General features: G+C 40.5%; 1 protein-coding gene across 5 annotated transcripts in view; it reads left to right on the top strand.

Annotated features, from left to right (window-relative positions):
* The window catches only part of ncor1 (nuclear receptor corepressor 1), a 66311-nt gene that overhangs the window by 17268 nt on the left and 31031 nt on the right, over positions 1-18012 (top strand). For 4 of the 5 annotated variants that reach the window (XM_083927647.1, XM_083927649.1, XM_083927650.1 and 1 more), the window contains exons 8-14: positions 49-101; positions 886-952; positions 3393-3565; positions 6223-6313; positions 6546-6724; positions 6884-6938; positions 7276-7377. In XM_083927647.1, coding sequence (XP_083783773.1) covers positions 49-101; positions 886-952; positions 3393-3565; positions 6223-6313; positions 6546-6724; positions 6884-6938; positions 7276-7377 — 720 coding nt within the window. Of the gene's footprint in view, positions 1-48; positions 102-885; positions 953-3392; positions 3566-6222; positions 6314-6545; positions 6725-6883; positions 6939-7275; positions 7378-10475; positions 10765-18012 lie in introns of those variants that run through there. The other variant, XM_083927651.1, reaches the window with a different exon arrangement.

Raw genomic sequence — 18012 nt, forward strand, 5'->3', positions numbered from 1 at the left:
ATAATGATAATTCATCGCCTGTCCCTGATCTGCTTTCTCCCCCCTCAGCCCCTCTACAATCAGCCGTCAGACACAAAGGTGTACCATGATAACATCAAGACGTGAGTATCTACATTTCCTCCATAGATTCATTTCATGAACATCTGTCGGCCCTGAAAAGTTTGAGAACTTTGTAGCAGACATGGTGCTTACCACGGTGATAGGACAGGGACCGTCTCATCTGAGGAAAGTTTCGGGTGTAATGCTGACCTCAGCAAGATAAACCCAGCTGATAATTCTGTCTAATGTGATTGCTGAGTCAACCGATTGAGTTGCTAGACTGGCAGCAAGGAGAGTGACTCAGAAAGGAAGTGAAAGAACATGCGTGTCTGCATTAGGTGTGTTTTAATGTAGGGCTGTGTCGGGGTTGAAGGCCAGTCTGTCTAGATAAGTCCCTTATCTGTGTGTGCCATGAGAGCGACCCATCTGGCTCAGTCTTTTATCAGGACAGAGACCACCTCTGTGTGAATCTGCTATACAGGCCACACTCTGAAGGTCAGCTCTCTCACTATTCTCTCCCCACAGCCGCCATCGTGCATCAACAGTGTGCCCAGTATTTTGTAGTTGCAACAGTGCAAATAAACAATGATGTCCATAATGTTTTTGGTGTAGGTGTTGGAAAATAAATCAAGCTCTAATTTACAGAGGTGCACTTGTAATAGCTGAAGGGACTACTAATCTCTTGCCTTTGTACTGACTGGATCTTTTCAGCTGAAATAAAAGGTTTCCTCTCGACACTTTTTTATGTGTAATGCAAGCTTGTATGCTTTCTGGTAAATATCAAAATAACTTTGCTAATGAATAACATACTTGATATTTCACTGATTAAGTATTGTTCTCTTTTAGCAACCAAGTCATGAGGAAGAAGCTGATCTTGTTTTTTAAGAGGAGGAACCACGCTCGTAAACAAAGGGTAAGTGTCCCTGGTGTTAGAAAAGCATTGTGGAAGTTCCAAGTATTCGTGTGAGTGCACACAGCATTAGAGGCGGCACCTATTTCCCTGGTCAGTGTACGGTCACATCATACCTGACGGTTTGAACTCCGCTCACCTCAGCTGACCAGGGGAAATGCTGTATTATTGGGATTGGTAAGATTTTGATAAGTGGATCTTCCCTGTTCATCGACATACTCTGGGTGCTGTTTTGATGTACAGTTGCAGTTTTTCTGGTGTTAACGCTTGCATTTTTCAGTCTCACACACTCGGAGAGAACAGTTTGTATTACACAAGGCATGAGCAATTTAACTGCAAACTTTTGCTCTAAATCTTGAAACTCAGTTCAGTAAACTGTAGTTGTTTGAATGTTCATGTTGTTAGACAGCTCACAGAACATTTAGTGCTAATTTTGTATAATTCCTAAAATAAGAAACCTTTCTAACTACTAGGTGTCTGTATGGCAGAAATTGTGGGTTGCAGTGTCTACCGCCATGCCAGCAGCTCTGTCAGCGAGAATAATATTGACCATGGTCACTGTCTTAGTTTCGTGCGTTAGCGTGTTAGCATTTGCTAATTAGCACTAAAAAGTACTGCAAAGAATAATGGTCATGTTATTAGTTTGCAGGAAGTATTGAAATTTTTACCTGATGATAAAAGTTACGGGATCCCTAAAGTCTTTACAGTTTATCCAGGAGCGACATGAATGTCTGAACCAAATTTCATGGCAGTTCACCCAATAGGTTTTAAGGCAATTCACTCAAACCACTAACCAAGTTAGTAGGCTATTCCCTGGGGACCATGGATATCTACAAAAGTTAATGGCAGTTGGGGCGGCCGGTGGCTGAGTGCTTAGAGCAGTCGCCCCATGTAAAAAGGCTGAAGGTCCTCAAGGCAGCGGCCGCGGGTTCGACTCCGATCTGCAGCCCTTTGCTGCATGTCTCACCCTCTTTCTCACCCCATGCTGCATGTCTCCCCCTCTCTCTCACCCCATTTCCTGTCTGTCCTATATAATAAAAGGCTTGAAAACTGCCAAAAAAAAGTTCATGGCAATCAAGTTGTTGAGATATTTCAGCCTCAGCCAAAGTGGTGGACCGACATTTCCACCCCTTGAGCCATGCTGGCACATGGGATAGGTTGGCCTTCAGTGCTTTCTGAGAAGAAGAAGCTCTCAGAGAAATCTCTTAGGTTTAGGTGACCAAACTACTTGGTTAGGTTTAGGAAAAGACAGCAGTTTGGGTTAAGAAAACCTTTCTGGCAGAAAGCCCCAAAGGTCTTCCCCTATGTGCTCCATGCTGTTTGCATGGCTAAAAGAAACAATGCATTGATGTATTTACAGTACAGGAAATGCCTTGGTTTCCCCCATTTGTTGAAACTACTGTATGAGCTAAGAAAAGCTTTTATATGCAGTATAATAATAAATATAGTCACATCATAGAACAGATCAGAGAAATGGGCCAGCCAAATGACTGTCTCTCTGTCTCTTCTCAGTAACCTGTGATATACAATACTTCTTAATCACCCCATATTAATACACAAGCTATTTTTTGTATTGCAATGGCTCAGTGAGCCCCACCTTTCACTGCCTGTTCCCCGTCTGGGTCAGACAGACCTTTTGGACTCTGAACAATGGCAGAGTGCACATGGCCTCATACCAAGAGGAAGGTGAATTGTTTTTCCCTCACTGCAGAGAGTGGAAATGAGGCCGTATTGTCCTCCCAATGCAGGAATCTCTCCATATCTTCACTAAACATTTAACTCTTACTACTCCCTTTTGATTTTCGTTTTTCATACATTTAAATTACTAATTTTAGCAGTAAAAACCAAATAGTTTTTGCCCGTTCTCCTGTAGAATTAGAATTGATCAGCCCAATTGTAAATAAACATACACGTGTCTGCTTCTGCAACAGAATTGTAATGAGCTTTTTAAAACTGTTTACGGAATAGTTTTTCAGAACAAGCTGTGCCCTGAGTTGGGCAATGTTAAAGAGACGCAAACCCACAACAAACAAAGCCAGTTCCTGAGCAAGTATGTAGAATTAGAGAGGTCACAGCCATTGTTGCTTGGTAACCCAATTGTTAGATTTTAATAATTGTGTTTTCATTTAGATCTACTTTGTCTCTTCTGCTCAATGATCACCAACATACTTAAATCAGCTGTGCCTCCAACAAATCTGAGAATTTCTTCACCATTGTACAAGTTGCATCATAGCAATGCTCATTTGGCATCAGTTGTATGTACTCAGGATTCTGTGTATGAGAGGCGTGTCTGTGATTTAAAAATGCAGGGTATATATGTTCGCGTATGTATGTTCCCTGTCGATCATTGCATTGGCAGGAAGTTATTTTGTTTTTATTTTGGCTCATACTGTAATGATGGCTGCCCACTCCTGATTTAGCCTTTTCCATGCTGTGTACACAGGAACAGAAGATCTGCCAACGCTATGACCAGCTGATGGAAGCATGGGAGAAGAAGATAGACCGAATGGAGAACAACCCCAGGCGCAAAGCCAAGGAGGGCAGAACACGGGAGTATTATGAAAGGCAGTTCCCTGAAATCCGTAAGCAGAGAGAGCAGCAGGAGCGCTTCCAGAGGTAATAGTCCACATCCCACAGTAATACTAATATCACTTTTGCTTTACAGTTCTCTTTCTCTATACCATAGTGCAGGGGTCCGCATCCTTTTGAATATAAAGTGTTATTTAATTTTCTTTTTAACCAGTGTGTCACATCAACATTAAGCCTGTCATCGTCTACTGAGCCTGCTCCAGCAGTGTTATTATCTTCTATCCTGATATAGGTCACCAATATATATCATAATATAGCATGATTCCTGGCAATTCAATACATACATAGTCTATATGAAATAACCACATGGTAAAGGCTATTTTTGTTTACTCCATTTCAGCAAAACAGTAGTGCCTCTATGCTTCGCTCCCATGTGCAAGGATCAGAATGCGAAACGCAAATATTGCAGAAACAGTTCTGTTTTTTGTCAGTGGGCTAGAAACGATTTTCAGAAATATATTTGATGATTATTTCCTCAGTTGATTTAATGTCTGTAACATTTTGGAAACTTTTGAAAAAGGTTTACATATTAAAACCAGCAGATTTAATTTACCAACATTCGTACACTCTAGAGCAAACAGCAAATATTCACATTTTACAAGCTGGAACCAGTTTCTTTTGGCATTTTCTATCAAGATATTCCTTGAAAATGAATCAATCATGTTTCAGATACATTTTTGTTGATTGGTTAATCAAGTAATTGTTGCAGCTCTAATAGAGACACATCAATGGCTGGTGGACCAACTTTAGCTTGATTTTTAAGGCCACTTATAATCTAGTTCCACCATTACTTGCTGCTTACATCAATAGAAGAACAGAAAAAGTGCTGATCGTGTCAACAAGGGGGTCGTCGAGGGGGGATTATGTTGTTCTGTTGTGAAAAAGCACTTTTAGTCAGTCAACCTGGTCCGTCAAAGGTGCAAGAGAATGGTATTCAATCCCAGAACATATCAGAGAACTTACACATACAAATCCTTTACTAAGCAGTTAAGACAATGGATGATCATTACATGTACTGTACATGTCAGCACTATAACTACATTATTTGTTATGAATTTGGTGTATTGGCTAGCAGTCTCAACATACTGTATATTTCTTTTATTTCTTTTTTCACTGGGACTTTGTATTTTATGCTGTTATTTTTCATTGCTGCCTGTCCTGTTTGTTCTGTGATTTGTTTCTGTTTTGTGCTGTGGAGTTCTGTCCTGCTTATGTTGTTTTTTATCTTGTTTATTTCTATTTTAAAAATATTTTTTCTAACATTGATGCCAGGGGACTAAAGATGAAAATTAACCTTATGGCTAATTTTGGTATTTTTAAAATCAATGTATGATCATGTCTGTCATTCATTTGCACCATCCCTTTCTTAAACAAACAGAATTGAATTAAATTGAATTGAAATGAATTGCATATTATAATATAGGGCTACACGGTGGTGTAGAGGTTAGCACTGTCGCCTCACAGCAACCGGGTACTCCGGTTTCCTCCCACAATCCAAAGACATGCACGTGTTAGGTTAATTGATGACTCTAAAATTGCCCGTAGGTGTGAATGGTTGTCTGTCTCTGTGCGTCTCTATGTGCCCTGCGATAAACTGGCGTCCTGTCCAGGGTGTACCCCGCCTCACGCCTGATGTCAGCTGGGATTGGCTCCAGCACCCCCCGCGACCCCGACCCCGGGATAAGCGGTTGAAGATGAATGAATGAATGAATGATGCATATTGTTACGATTTTATTGCTCAGCACCGTTTCTAGTTGACTCCCAGATTGGACAAAATGGAAGTGGATTATGAGCGTTTGCTTGTATTTCATAGCCTTGTGAGACCATCATGATGCGAGCTCCATTGTATTTTAAGGGCCACAGGTCAGAGTCGGACCCACGGCCGCTGCCTCGATGACCCTCAGCCTCTTTACATGGGGCGACTGCTCTAACCACTGTGTCACCGGCCGGCCCGATATTGTGCCTTTATCTGGAAATCTGCGTTACAAAAATGGCAAATATCCTTTACCGACATGTTGTTTATTTTCTGAGCTTTGTTTGTAAGTTATACGCTTCGTTGATCTGATCTGACCAGTATTTTCGCCCCTTCCCAAAAGATCTCCAAACCAGAGTTCCCAGATGGTTATGCTTAGCAAATGAAAATCATGCGAATCAATTCATCTAGTGTAGTCAGGTTATGTATTGCATACAGTAGACGAGACTTGTAGCCACACCCAGACATTAAAACTGTCTCCACCATTTTTAAAGTTTCTGTTCAGCTATCACCTAAATAAAGAGCACTGTGTGCTGTGTGGTGACCTACTTTGGGCAGAGACCCTCTCTGTCTGGGTGCCTCTGGAAAGGGTGGGACACGGGGTCATGGTCCAGAGTCTTTCGCTGATGTATTGTATTTTCATTGAAAAGTAAAGAGTTTGCCTGTCAGCACTGTTTGTGCAGACTGATAGACCGTGGAGGGGGAAGTACTTCGTAATAACTGATCACAGAGATAATTTTATTCATCAATAATGGGTACAATCAAAGTATGTGTTAACAATGTGACTGGTTGGAAAAGAAACAACTATTGATAAGTCATGGAAGCCTGAAAGTTGTATTTCCTGTAAAAAGAAGTCTGCACAGCATACAGATTTAATGTGACATTTGAAATTCAATTGTAACATTTGTAACACAATGTCTGTTTTCTGCAGGGTTGGACAAAGAGGAACAGGCCTTTCTGCAACAATTGCAAGGAGCGAGCATGAGATTTCTGAAATCATAGACGGCCTTTCTGAACAGGAGGTGGGTATTATCTGGAATGCCTTTTACATTTATTACACCTAGATGTCAGCAGCCTAAATAGAAGGGTCACAGTTTTTTGTTTTCTTCGTTGTGTTTCACTTACTACGTCATCTTGAATACATTTCATCTGCATAAGTCACGAACGCTGGGAGCAGATTCCCATAAGCAGAAATATGGTTGTCCGTTCTCTGATAGAGTAACTGTGGCCACTTTCCCTGACCATGTTCCACAGAACAATGAGAAGCAGATGAGACAACTGTCAGTCATCCCTCCCATGATGTACGACTCTGAGCAGAGGCGGGTGAGGTTTATCAACATGAACGGCCTGATGGATGACCCAATGAAGGTGTACAAAGCCCGGCAGTTCATGAATGTTTGGACCGAACACGAAAAGGAGATCTTTAAAGAGAAGTGAGCTATTTTCTGTTTTGTTGGTGGCATAAGATGTGTGGGTCACAGTTTGTCTTGTCTGAAGTTCAGATGTGATTTATAGACCTTAATGCCACCTTGGACCTGCACAGATATATTTCTGGATTTGACACATGAATAACGACTGGTATCTCCTTCCAGGTTTGTCCAACATCCCAAGAACTTTGGCCTGATTGCCTCCTATCTGGAGAGAAAGGTAAACTACTGCTTGTACTATCCCAAAGTCACAAACACAATTCTCTATTGGTACCTCAAAGCGCTATGAGTTCTACAGGCTGTTATGAAGTTTCCATCATTGATTATTTAAACATTTATTTTAAGACCCCTTAGTGTTTTTTCTTTTGTTCAAAATGGGCATAATAACTTTGCACTCTGTGGGTCCATATGATCCTTCTCCCATTGGTCGTACACATATCAACTCCAAATTTTACATCTTGATGATGACAACTTAACAAACATGACAAAATGCTTAAATATGTCGCCTCCGGTTTCAATGCCATATGTTCATAACTACATACCATTTCTTGTTTCAGTGTGTCGCGGACTGTGTCCTTTACTACTACTTGACCAAGAAGAACCATAACTACAAGACGCTGGTGAGGCGAAACTTTGGAAGACGGAGAGGAAGGAACCAGGTAAACCTGAGCTTTCATTAAATATCTGTTTGCTGTTTCTGTGGTTGAAGATGATGGCCATCTCTTCTTTGTCTTCGAAGCATTAAAGATGAAGACTTAAGTTCAGTTTAAGTTAAATTCAAGTTGTTCAGTTTAAATCAAGAGCAGGACAACTGTGTGTTTAACATCTTAGATCTGACCAAAATGTACAGAGAAACAGATACATAAACAAGGAGTTTGCAATGGAAACAACTCTGCCAGGTGGCTGCGGGTGTGAACGTTTCACATGCTGAATTGCAGCACTGGGCTGTCTGGCTTCTGCCACACCTGTTTCATGTCTCCTCATCAGACTGACAGCACATTTAGTGTTCGACAGATACATGTCTCCCACATATATCACATATGCGCCACACCTCTCTGTGGTATTAAGTGCTAAGGATTTCCCCCCTACAGTCTATTGCTGTTACTATTCATGGTGCAGAGGGAGTGAACAGGAAGCACAGTTGGCACTCCCCACCTTTTCTAAGCAAGTTACACTTTGACTGTTTGACAGTTTCACTTGCTTGTTTGTCAATTCTCCTGAAGACACATTAGCATTATCTGTAAAATATACAATATGTATAATTCATCCAGTACAGTCAAGTATAGATCAATGCACGTTCAGGAAAATGTGTCCAGCAAACTGATGCTGTCGCTGTAAATTATCATTTGGCAAACTTTTGATCTGATGAAAGTTGAACCGAGTCTTCAAATGTACAGTTTGCGTTTCAGAACTACAGGTGAGGAATTTAAACGTCACAGAGATAAACCATATTACGGAAGACGTATCCCTTTCCACTCGGTGCGTTTACATGCAGTTTAAAAACCCGATAATATTCAGGTTAAGGGCATACTCCGGTTTCTCAAACGCCACGTAAAGACTGTACCCGGGGTAAAATCAGACTTCCCATACCCCGGTTATCAGGCGTAGATAACTCCTTTAGTACCCCGATTATTCAAGCATGTAAACAGCGTACCCGCATTACTATCGGGTTTTGGTGTGGACATGCTCCGTGGTTGTTACTGCCCCTCCCCACTCTGCAGCAGTGGCTTTGACACGGAAATAGAATAAACCAGGAAGCAAGGGCGCAGAAAACAACGTAAAAAAACCTCAACAATAGAGCGTTACCTTTTAAACAGAGGGTAGACTTTGTAACGACAAGAAACATCACTACCAAGAAGACCTGTTTCGGTTGTAATTCTGTCCAAACGTCGGACGCTTGTGGTGGTGCCACCTACTGTACCAGAGGTCGAGTTACTCCCGTCATTTTCCCATTCAACCCCTTTCATGTATACGAGGGGTCCTTCAATAATCCGATTATTCTCTTTGCCGGGGACACGCCTTATAAATGTGCGTCATTACCACCAGTTCTTGGAAGACACCAATACGTCACTGTAATTGTGTGTTGCTATTAGCGCTGATCTTTGTGAATTAGACTGTTTGCTTAGAAATGAGCCAGCAGTGTGCAAAGTTGTGCTCTTTTTTTGTCTTAATTTGTGCAGGTTTAGTGGCTGCAAAAGCCTAACGAGCCTTTCGAGACTTTGAATGAAAGGGACTCCAGTTTGTGTCTATGCTTGATATACTTTGACAAATAGATCTTTATGGCCACACATGCAGCAGAGATAGCAATATAGTCAAACAGACAGTCCTGTCTTCTCTTTCTTCATCAAGAAAATAATCAGCAGTTGAATCGATAATGAAAATAATTGTATGTTTTGATATACAGTATTTCAGGGGTAACATTCAGAACATATGGAAACTTGAGACAAATTTATTTCTTTAATATAAAATTTAAAATAAGAAGCTAGATTCATATGTAAGACATGACAATCCGTTTGACCCTAATGCTCTCTCTGCTTTAAATGCTGACTGCATAAAGATTTATTTGTCACAGTATTGTGACAAACTGGAGCCACTTTTCCTTTGAAGCCTCAGTGTGAAATTACTGTCAAACCTGGAATGTGGACTTTGTGGATGCCAAATTGAAAACTACAAAGTGATGGCTGTGGAGATATGTGTTTATACACACATTGTTTTTTAGGGCTTTATATAATTGTTCCAGTGGAAAAATATGCTCCATCTCACAGCTCTATGTTGGCTGACATGAAATATTGATTTCACTCATTCTGATGGATGTTTTCTCCTTGCTGGGCTTTCCCCTACTTCACTGATGCCACTTGCCTTGTACAGGACATTCTGTCTCTGTGTTGGGTACATCTGCCGTGTAGCACAGTGGATTGGTTGTAGACTGTGTCTTTACATGGGAGGAGGTGGAGGGCATGCGAGTTCATGATTACATCTTGAACACAACAATGGTTAATTATACTTTAAGTGACTCGCACAATTAGTGATTCACCTAACTTGGCAGTTTAGTCTTATTTTACTAGCAGTTCAGAGCAATGAGAGAATACGCCGTCATTTCATAAGGTGGATCATTTGTGGCTTTCTGTGCCTACACAGCCAGGATAACAGGACATACAAGTTGCTGTCCACTCATGCAGAGTTTGAAAAGCAGTGTGTTGAAGAACATATTTAACAGCTAACATAATTTTCACGTCTGTCACTGATGTAAAAGTGGTTGTAAGATGGTCTCTATCATTGCCTTTAGATTGAGGTCAGTTGCTTAAATGGCTCCGGTGCTTTTCCCAAACCACCTTGTTGTTGAGAATGTAGTGACTACTGTTTTTTTTTCTCTTTGCCTTAAAGCACACCAGGATGTAGTGTATTACTGCTGGTGTGACTTAACAAATGCAGTTTGGGTGAGTGGAATGAGTCTTTAGAGAGGGAAGGAAGAGGGCCGAGTAAGCCAGAGCAGAGGAATGTAGGGTGAGTGAGACTTGAGTGAAAAAAACCCTGCGTGAGACCAGAGTCAGCGCTGGCAGCTTATCCGCTGAGTCTGTGTGCTGTTGTTTTTTTCATTTTCCATTTCCTCTTTCTTCTGTTCCTCTGAGAGAGTGAGAGACAGAGAGCGAGAGAGAAAGCCACCCCTCTCTGAAATAGTGAGTTGGTACAGCCCAACCATCTGACAGGCCCAAAAACTCACTGGGCTGCTGTGAGTGCCAATCAAAGAGGAGTGCTCGACACGGATTACCTTGAGTGACCCTGCATAGATTAGTGCGTGCATGTGAGATGGACAATTCTTTGCGCGGCTTAAGCGGCCTGATGACACGCTTTCCCGGAATATGTGCGGCGGTGCCGGGGCCCGGCAGCCCTTCTAAGGAGCTCTGCTATGGTGCTGTCCTGCCCCTCTACTGCTACCGTTACCACCGCTATGGAAGCACTGGAGGGTAAACTCACATTTACAACACCAGTAAGCTGTTGATCACAGCACAGCAAAGGGGTTTTATGACCGGCAAATGAGCTTGCAGGTATGTGTCTAGCTTTGAAACCACAGTGTTTGCTTTTTAGTTCATACCACAACTACTCCGTTTGTTAGCCTTGTCCTGTATCTCCTCGCTTTCGTCTGTGTCGTATTTTCTATTGCTCTTTTGCTTGAGCAGCTCACTTCTTAGCCTACATATTTACTTTAGGCTTGTAGGCAGTTAAACTGAGCTTTTTTAGGCTGGCTTTTCTAGGACACATGCAGACATGATTTAATTTAAAGGTCGAGCCAAGACTATGCATGTACATATAAGTAAGGACTTTGAGAGGACAAAATGTAGTAATTAGTTAACAATGTCATATTTTATAGTGCTGCAGTGTTCATTAGGTGACACGTTGGCAGCTTTATAACGTTCCTGGAGCAAATGTGCTTCAACCTTGAAAGTATTTCCCCCCCATGTCAGCTGAATCTTAATAACTGTACCTCTGATTTAAACTGACAACAGTAAACTCACAGTACTCACAATGCACACTAATGTGGAAACCTACACAGGCTACACCCCCCCTCTGTGTCCGCTACCACTTCATTGGTCATTTTCAAAAGTAGAAAGTGCGCCTGACTACCTGGTCATGTCTGATGGTCCTCTCGCTGATATTGCTCTGCTCTGACAAAAACACACCACCTGTATACCTCTGTCAGCTGGCAGCTACATGCATACAACGTTCCAACAGTAAACAAACACTTCAACAAATATTTGTTTCTTTATGCAGCTTTACCAGAATTATTACATGCTGTACATATGCAGGTCGATTAAGGACAAACTGCAGTTCAGTGTGACACTTAATAGTCAAAAGTATTTTCTTATTGCTGTTTAGTGGACAGACACAGCATGTAGGACATGCTGGTGAAACAGTTCCCAGACACAGTCATATTTTAGAGATGTTTAGAGATTATTAGTTGTCAGAATTGTCAATGTTAACAAATTGATTGATTTATTGACGCATTGCTGAGCTCTAATTGCAATGCTGCAAAAATTCAGTTTTACTACAAAGATCCCTTAAATTTGATCTGCTGTCCAAAAAACATTTTTTGTTGATTAACTTGCTAATACATACATCTAAGTCTGTAGTATGTGTTTGTGGCAAAATGCCAGAATGCTACAGCTGATGACCAAGGACTGCCCCATAAGTCAACCTCTAGTTTATAACAGACAAGAGCAGGGGATCCCCAACATTTTCAGCTCAAGACCCAAAAGAGAAATTTAGTGTTTCCCTAGGACCCAAACTTACAAAATATACCATGAACTGACACAAATCGAGAGTGAGGGAATCACAGAATTGGTCCGCAAACCATTTTTGGTCCCGACCTTAACTTTGGGAAAGACTGGTCAAGAGCATTGACACACTTGAACTTACAGATCATTACAGATTACCACTATAATGTTTTATGACTGTTGATATGGTGCACGAGAAAGCATTATTGGTGTTTAAGACTGTAGTCATGAAGTATTATAAATGCATTATAATTCACTACGAATGCACTCATAATACACTACAGACGTGGTTCATAGACAGTGTTGCTGAACTGGTAATGTCCAGTTGTCAGTGCAACATTTTACTAGTTTGTGTGATAAGTGGTAAAATGTTCTATCTATGAAGATGTTATATATGTGTAATAATATTCCTGTTCTGATAGATAGGTAGAGATACCTTGGAATGTAATGTAACCCTCTCCTGTCTGTTGACTATTTTTGAATATTATTTCTTATACTATGTATATAAAGCAAAATGCTCCCTGAGAAATTCTTTCAGCATTGCTTGGCAGTAAAGTTTATCAAGCAGTGAAAGTAGATTTAATTGGTCTGTACAAATGATGAGCAGTTTGACCCTCACAGTGCCTGCAGTAACCTGGGTAACTATGGCTATTTTTTACCTTTCATTTTGACTGTGTATCGTTTCACTATGATCACTCAGGAATCAATGTTACCATCAACTAGATGCATTTTCCAAAAGGAATGCAGTCTACACTATGATGTGAAATGCTGCTGTTAAACATATTTGTTTACATTCATTACCTTATTACCTCATTTTATATAATTCTGTTACTAGATTTGTTTCATTTTTCTGGGTAATTGTGTCAGGTGATGATGGCAATATCCAGCAAAGACAGAAATGATGCATATTTATAATTTGGTGGACTTTTCGTTTCCTATCCCTGGAGTGAAATTGCTTGAAGCAACAGTGAGAGATTCCTCTGGTGGCCTAAGTTCTGTGGTAGGAAAGGGAAGATTGACTTGTGGCTCTGTCATTTCCTAAATCAAACAGCACTTGTGAATCAGCAAAAGAGGGGAGAAATTAAAACTCTCAAAATATTCAAGCTAGGTCAGGAAAGAACTTCATTTAAAAACACTGAAAAACCACAGAACCACAGGGCCTCATTGACTTTTGGAGAACATCTGTGTAGAGGCTCTTTACACAGTGTGGGAGAAGAGGCAGGAATGCCACGGCTCTCTGACCACCTCCAAAGCAAACACAAGCGCTCCCTGACCCAACCAGGACAGCATCTCACTGAAGGATATGTATGGGGAGGATAGCTGATCTCAAAGGGACTGGTCCCCTCTGCAAAAAAGTCTCTGAAATTGTCGAGTGCCAAAAACATGCTTTGCACACTACTGCAGGCAGGAAATGAGTCAAGAGTTTATGTCTCAATCCAAGTTTAACGTGGTCCTCTCTGCATACATGCAGTGCTCTGCAATCTGAGCTCTGAACCTGCAGGGCTTTCCTTAAAGATTTGACAATGCAGCTGAATCAATATAATGTACAATGATCCTCTGTTATTTTAGCATGCATTCTAAATATGGGTTAATATACTTTTAAGATACTATAGATAGCATCATCACAGTAATGTAGAAATTCTGGCGAGTCTCCTAATCTGTATCAAAAAGTAAATGAAAAAGAAGCTTGTAAGCAAAAGTCTTGCCAAATAAAGAGCAATGACATCAACCATGAATCAAAATTTCCAGCTTTGTCTACTCATGATTTTTAGGGCATTAACGGGAAAGCTGTGTGTGTGCTGTGCAGTTTTCTTTCCAATACAATGGATCTGGTATTGCTAGACAGATAACTCCTCTCCTAGAAGGCAAAATCTCTCTGATTATTAGCTGTCTTTGGTTAGAGCTGGCTAGCACAGCCATTTATTCCAACTGCTGTAACGGCTGCTTACTGTCTGTTTTTGTGGAGTTGTCAAGCACTTCTTTATCAGACTTAACTGTATCATATGGCGGGCAGACTCCTCGTGTGCATAACCACGTTGTAGTAAAATAGACAGACGGCCACAACCCTGTTTTCTTTAGCTGTACCCCTGTCTTCCCTCTCTTTTCCTCTGTCCATATCTTTTGCCATTGCCATTGAGCGATGCACATTCCTTGGCCCCATCTGGTACCAGCATGGGATGTTTGGCTTGGCATAGCCAGACTTGTTCCAGCACAGCGCTTTCATGGAACAGGCAGTAGGAAGCATTCTGTGGTCACTGCGCCAGCAGCGATGATAAAGAATGTTGCTCTGTCCTCAATCACTCTGCCTGACCTGTTTTTTAAAAATTCACTTTTGAAGGATGTTTTCACTATGCTCTTGTAGGCAGTATTTATCTGAACTGAACTTCTACCCTTTTTAAAATTAAAATACTAAGATGATCCTCTTTTCTACACAATAAATATTTATAATCTCTTGCAGTATGGTATAGCGTTCATAATGATGTCATGGTAAAGCCCTTTTCACTCTGATGGATTTACTGAGAAATAGAAGGCATACAAAGTGGCCACACCCAATATTTCTTAATTAATTGTAATTAAAGCAGACGGTGAAAAGTATCTGTACTATGGTTTGTTATGTCTCCTACTGTATGTTTCTGCAGATGCTGGAGAATAGAGCTGGGCGATATGACAATATATATCATCAACACAATATCCAAATTCCATAGCATGTATTTCTCTATATCATTTCTATCACAATGCCAGAAAACCAGCAGCTGAACTGCATTACGGCAATATTTACACCATTTGGACAAAGCTTTACGTCCTGATCCTTGCACCTGATGTTCATTTGGCACTTAAGTTCTTAATACAAAGAGAAAAACTCAGTACTACAAGTATTTAGTTCACACAGAAGTATAGAAAAATAGGAATAACCATGTGGTATTTTTTAAATACTATTGATTTGTTTATTGAATTACCAATTCAATTCAATTTTTCAATTCAATTTTATTTATAGTGTCAAATCATAACAAAAGTTATCTCAGGACACTTTACAGAGTAGGTAAAGACCACACTCAATGACTTATTTATGATTTACATAGACCCAACAATTCCTCTGTAGAGTACAGTGGCAACGAAAACCTTCCCTATAACAGGCAGGAACGTCAGACAGACCCAGCTCTGTGGAGGACGGCCATCTGTCTTGACCGGTTGGGGAGGAAGAAAAGGAGAGAGAAAGAGAGAAAAGACACACAGATGGACAGGGAGAGACAGACAGACACACTTCCAGAGATGCAAGCAAAGCCTAACAGTAACTATAATATTTATAGTAATGTGAATATGACGTATATGTTAAGGCAGTTAATACAACAGAATAGTAGAAACAAGCACAGCTAAAGTGACAGAATATGAAAATGATAATAATTATGGTGGCAAACATGATCAATGATGAGTAGTGGCAATAGCAGCTACAATACAGCTACAAATTTTATAGTTTATTAAACTAGTGATAGTATATATGAGTAACAGTGACAATAGCAGCAGGAAGCGTCATGTAGGACCACGGCAGCAAGCACCACCACGATCAGCAGAGACCTGCGAGACGACAAAGCACAAACAGCTCCGGGGAAGAAGCTGAATCAGTAACATGCATTGATGGGACATGAATGATTCAGACAGAGAGGAGAGAAGCTCAGAGTATCAGGAAAAGTATTATCCCCCGGCAGACTAGGCCTATAGCAGCATAATTAAGCAGAATAAAGTCTCATCGTAAGCCCTAGCTGTAAGCTTTATCAAAAAGGAAAGTTTTAAGTTTACTCTTAAATAAGGGGACAGTGTCTGCCTCCCGAATAACATTTGGGAGTTGGTTCCACAGGAGAGGAGCTTGGTAGCTGAAGGCTCTGCCTCCCATTCTACTTTTGGAGACTCTAGGAACGACGAGTAGCCCTGCATTCTCAGAGCGCAGTGATCTAGTCGGGTAATACGGTACTATGAGCTCTTTAAGATACGACGGAGCCTGACCAATAAGAGCTTTGTACGTAAGGAGAAGGATTTTAAATTCTATTCTAGATTTTACAGGTAGCCAGTGCAGAGAAGCTAATACAGGAGAAATATGTTCTCTTCTATTTGTTTTAGTTAGTACACGAGCTGCAGCATTTTGGACTAACTGGAGACTCTTAACAGACTTATTGGAGCAGCCTGATAATAAGGAATTGCAATAGTCCAGCCTAGAAGTAACAAATGCATGAACAAGTTTCTCTGCATCTTTCTGAGACACAATGTTCCTAATTTTTGCAATATTACGCAGGTGAAAATATGCAGTCCTTGTTGTTAGTTTTATGTGAGAATCGAAGGACATATCCTGATCAAAAATAACACCCAGATTCCTTACTGTGGTGCTGGAGGACAACACAACATCATCCAGAGTAACAATGTCTTTAGCTATTGAGTTTCGGAGGCCTTTGGGGCCAAGTACAATAATTTCAGTTTTGTCTGAGTTTAACATCAGGAAATTGCAGGTCATCCAGCTTTTTATTTCCTTAATGCACATTTGAAGTTTATCTAACTGATGGGTTTTTTCTGGTTTGATCGACAAATATAATTGTGTATCATCAGCATAACAATGAAAATGTATGGAGTGCTTCCTTATAATAATTCCTAAGGGAAGCATATATAAGGTGAAAAGAATCGGTCCAAGGACAGAACCCTGTGGGACTCCGTGACTAACTTTAGTGTGCATGGAGGATTTGTCATTAACATGTACAAACTGAGATCTATCTGATAGATATGACTTAAACCAGCTCAGTGCGGTTCCTTTAATGCCGATCAGATGCTCTAGTCTGTGTAGCAGGATGTGATGGTCAATAGTGTCGAAGGCAGCACTAAGATCTAGTAAGACAAGTACAGAGACAAGTCCTTTGTCTGAAGCTATTAGAAGGTCGTTAGTAATTTTCACCAGTGCTGTCTCAGTGCTATGATTTGCTCTAAATCCTGACTGGAAATCCTCAAATAACTCATTATTATGTAAAAAGTCGCACAACTGATTGGCAACTAATTTCTCGACGATCTTAGAGAGAAAAGGAAGGTTAGATATAGGTCTATAGTTGGCTAGTACCTCAGGATCAAGACTGGGCTTTTTAAGAAGAGGTTTAATTACAGCTACTTTAAAAGACTGTGGTACATAACCTGCTGACAAAGACATGTTAATCATATCTAATACAGGAGTGCTAATTAAAGGTAACACTTCTTTAAGTAACCTAGTTGGAATAGAGTCTAGAAGACAAGTAGAAGGTTTTGATGCTGAAATAGTAGATGTTAATTTGTTAAGGTCGACTGTAGAAAAGCAGTCCAAGAATATTTCAGGTCGTACAGTTTGTAAGGTTCCTGGGTTTGATGAACAAATAGTGCCAAGCGAGTTGATTTTGTCTCTAATAGTTATAATTTTGTCATTAAAGAAGGTCATGAAGTCGTTACTACTGAGGGTTATAGGAATACATGGCTCAATAGAGCTGTGGCTCTCTGTCAGCCTGGCTACAGTGCTAAAAAGAAATCTAGGATTGTTCTTATTCTCCTCTATTAAAGATGAGTAATAGGCTGCTCTGGCATTACGGAGGTCCTTCCTATAGGTTTTAAGACTTTCTTGCCAAACTAAGTGAGATTCCTCCAGTTTAGTGGAGCGCCATTTACTTTCCAACTTTCGCGATATTTGTTTTAATTCACGGGTTTGTGAGTTATACCACGGAGCTAACTTCCTCTGTTTTATTATCTTCTTTTTTAAAGGAGCAACAGAGTCAAGTGTTGTTCTTAGAGAGCCTGCAACACTTTCAACAAGGTGATCAATTTCAGAGAAACTAACGTTAGTGCAGGAATCTTGAATATTAGGATAAGGCATTAAAGTAAATGCAGATGGAATCGCTTCCTTAAATTTAGTTATAGCACTATCAGATAAACGTCTGGTGTAGACACTTTTACCCAGTGGTGAGTAGTCCTGTAATATGAATTCAAAAGTTATTAAATAATGGTCTGATAAAATAGGATTCTGTG

This window comes from Echiichthys vipera (genome assembly GCF_963691815.1).
Source record: "Echiichthys vipera genome assembly, chromosome: 14".
NCBI lineage: Eukaryota > Metazoa > Chordata > Actinopteri > Perciformes > Trachinidae > Echiichthys > Echiichthys vipera.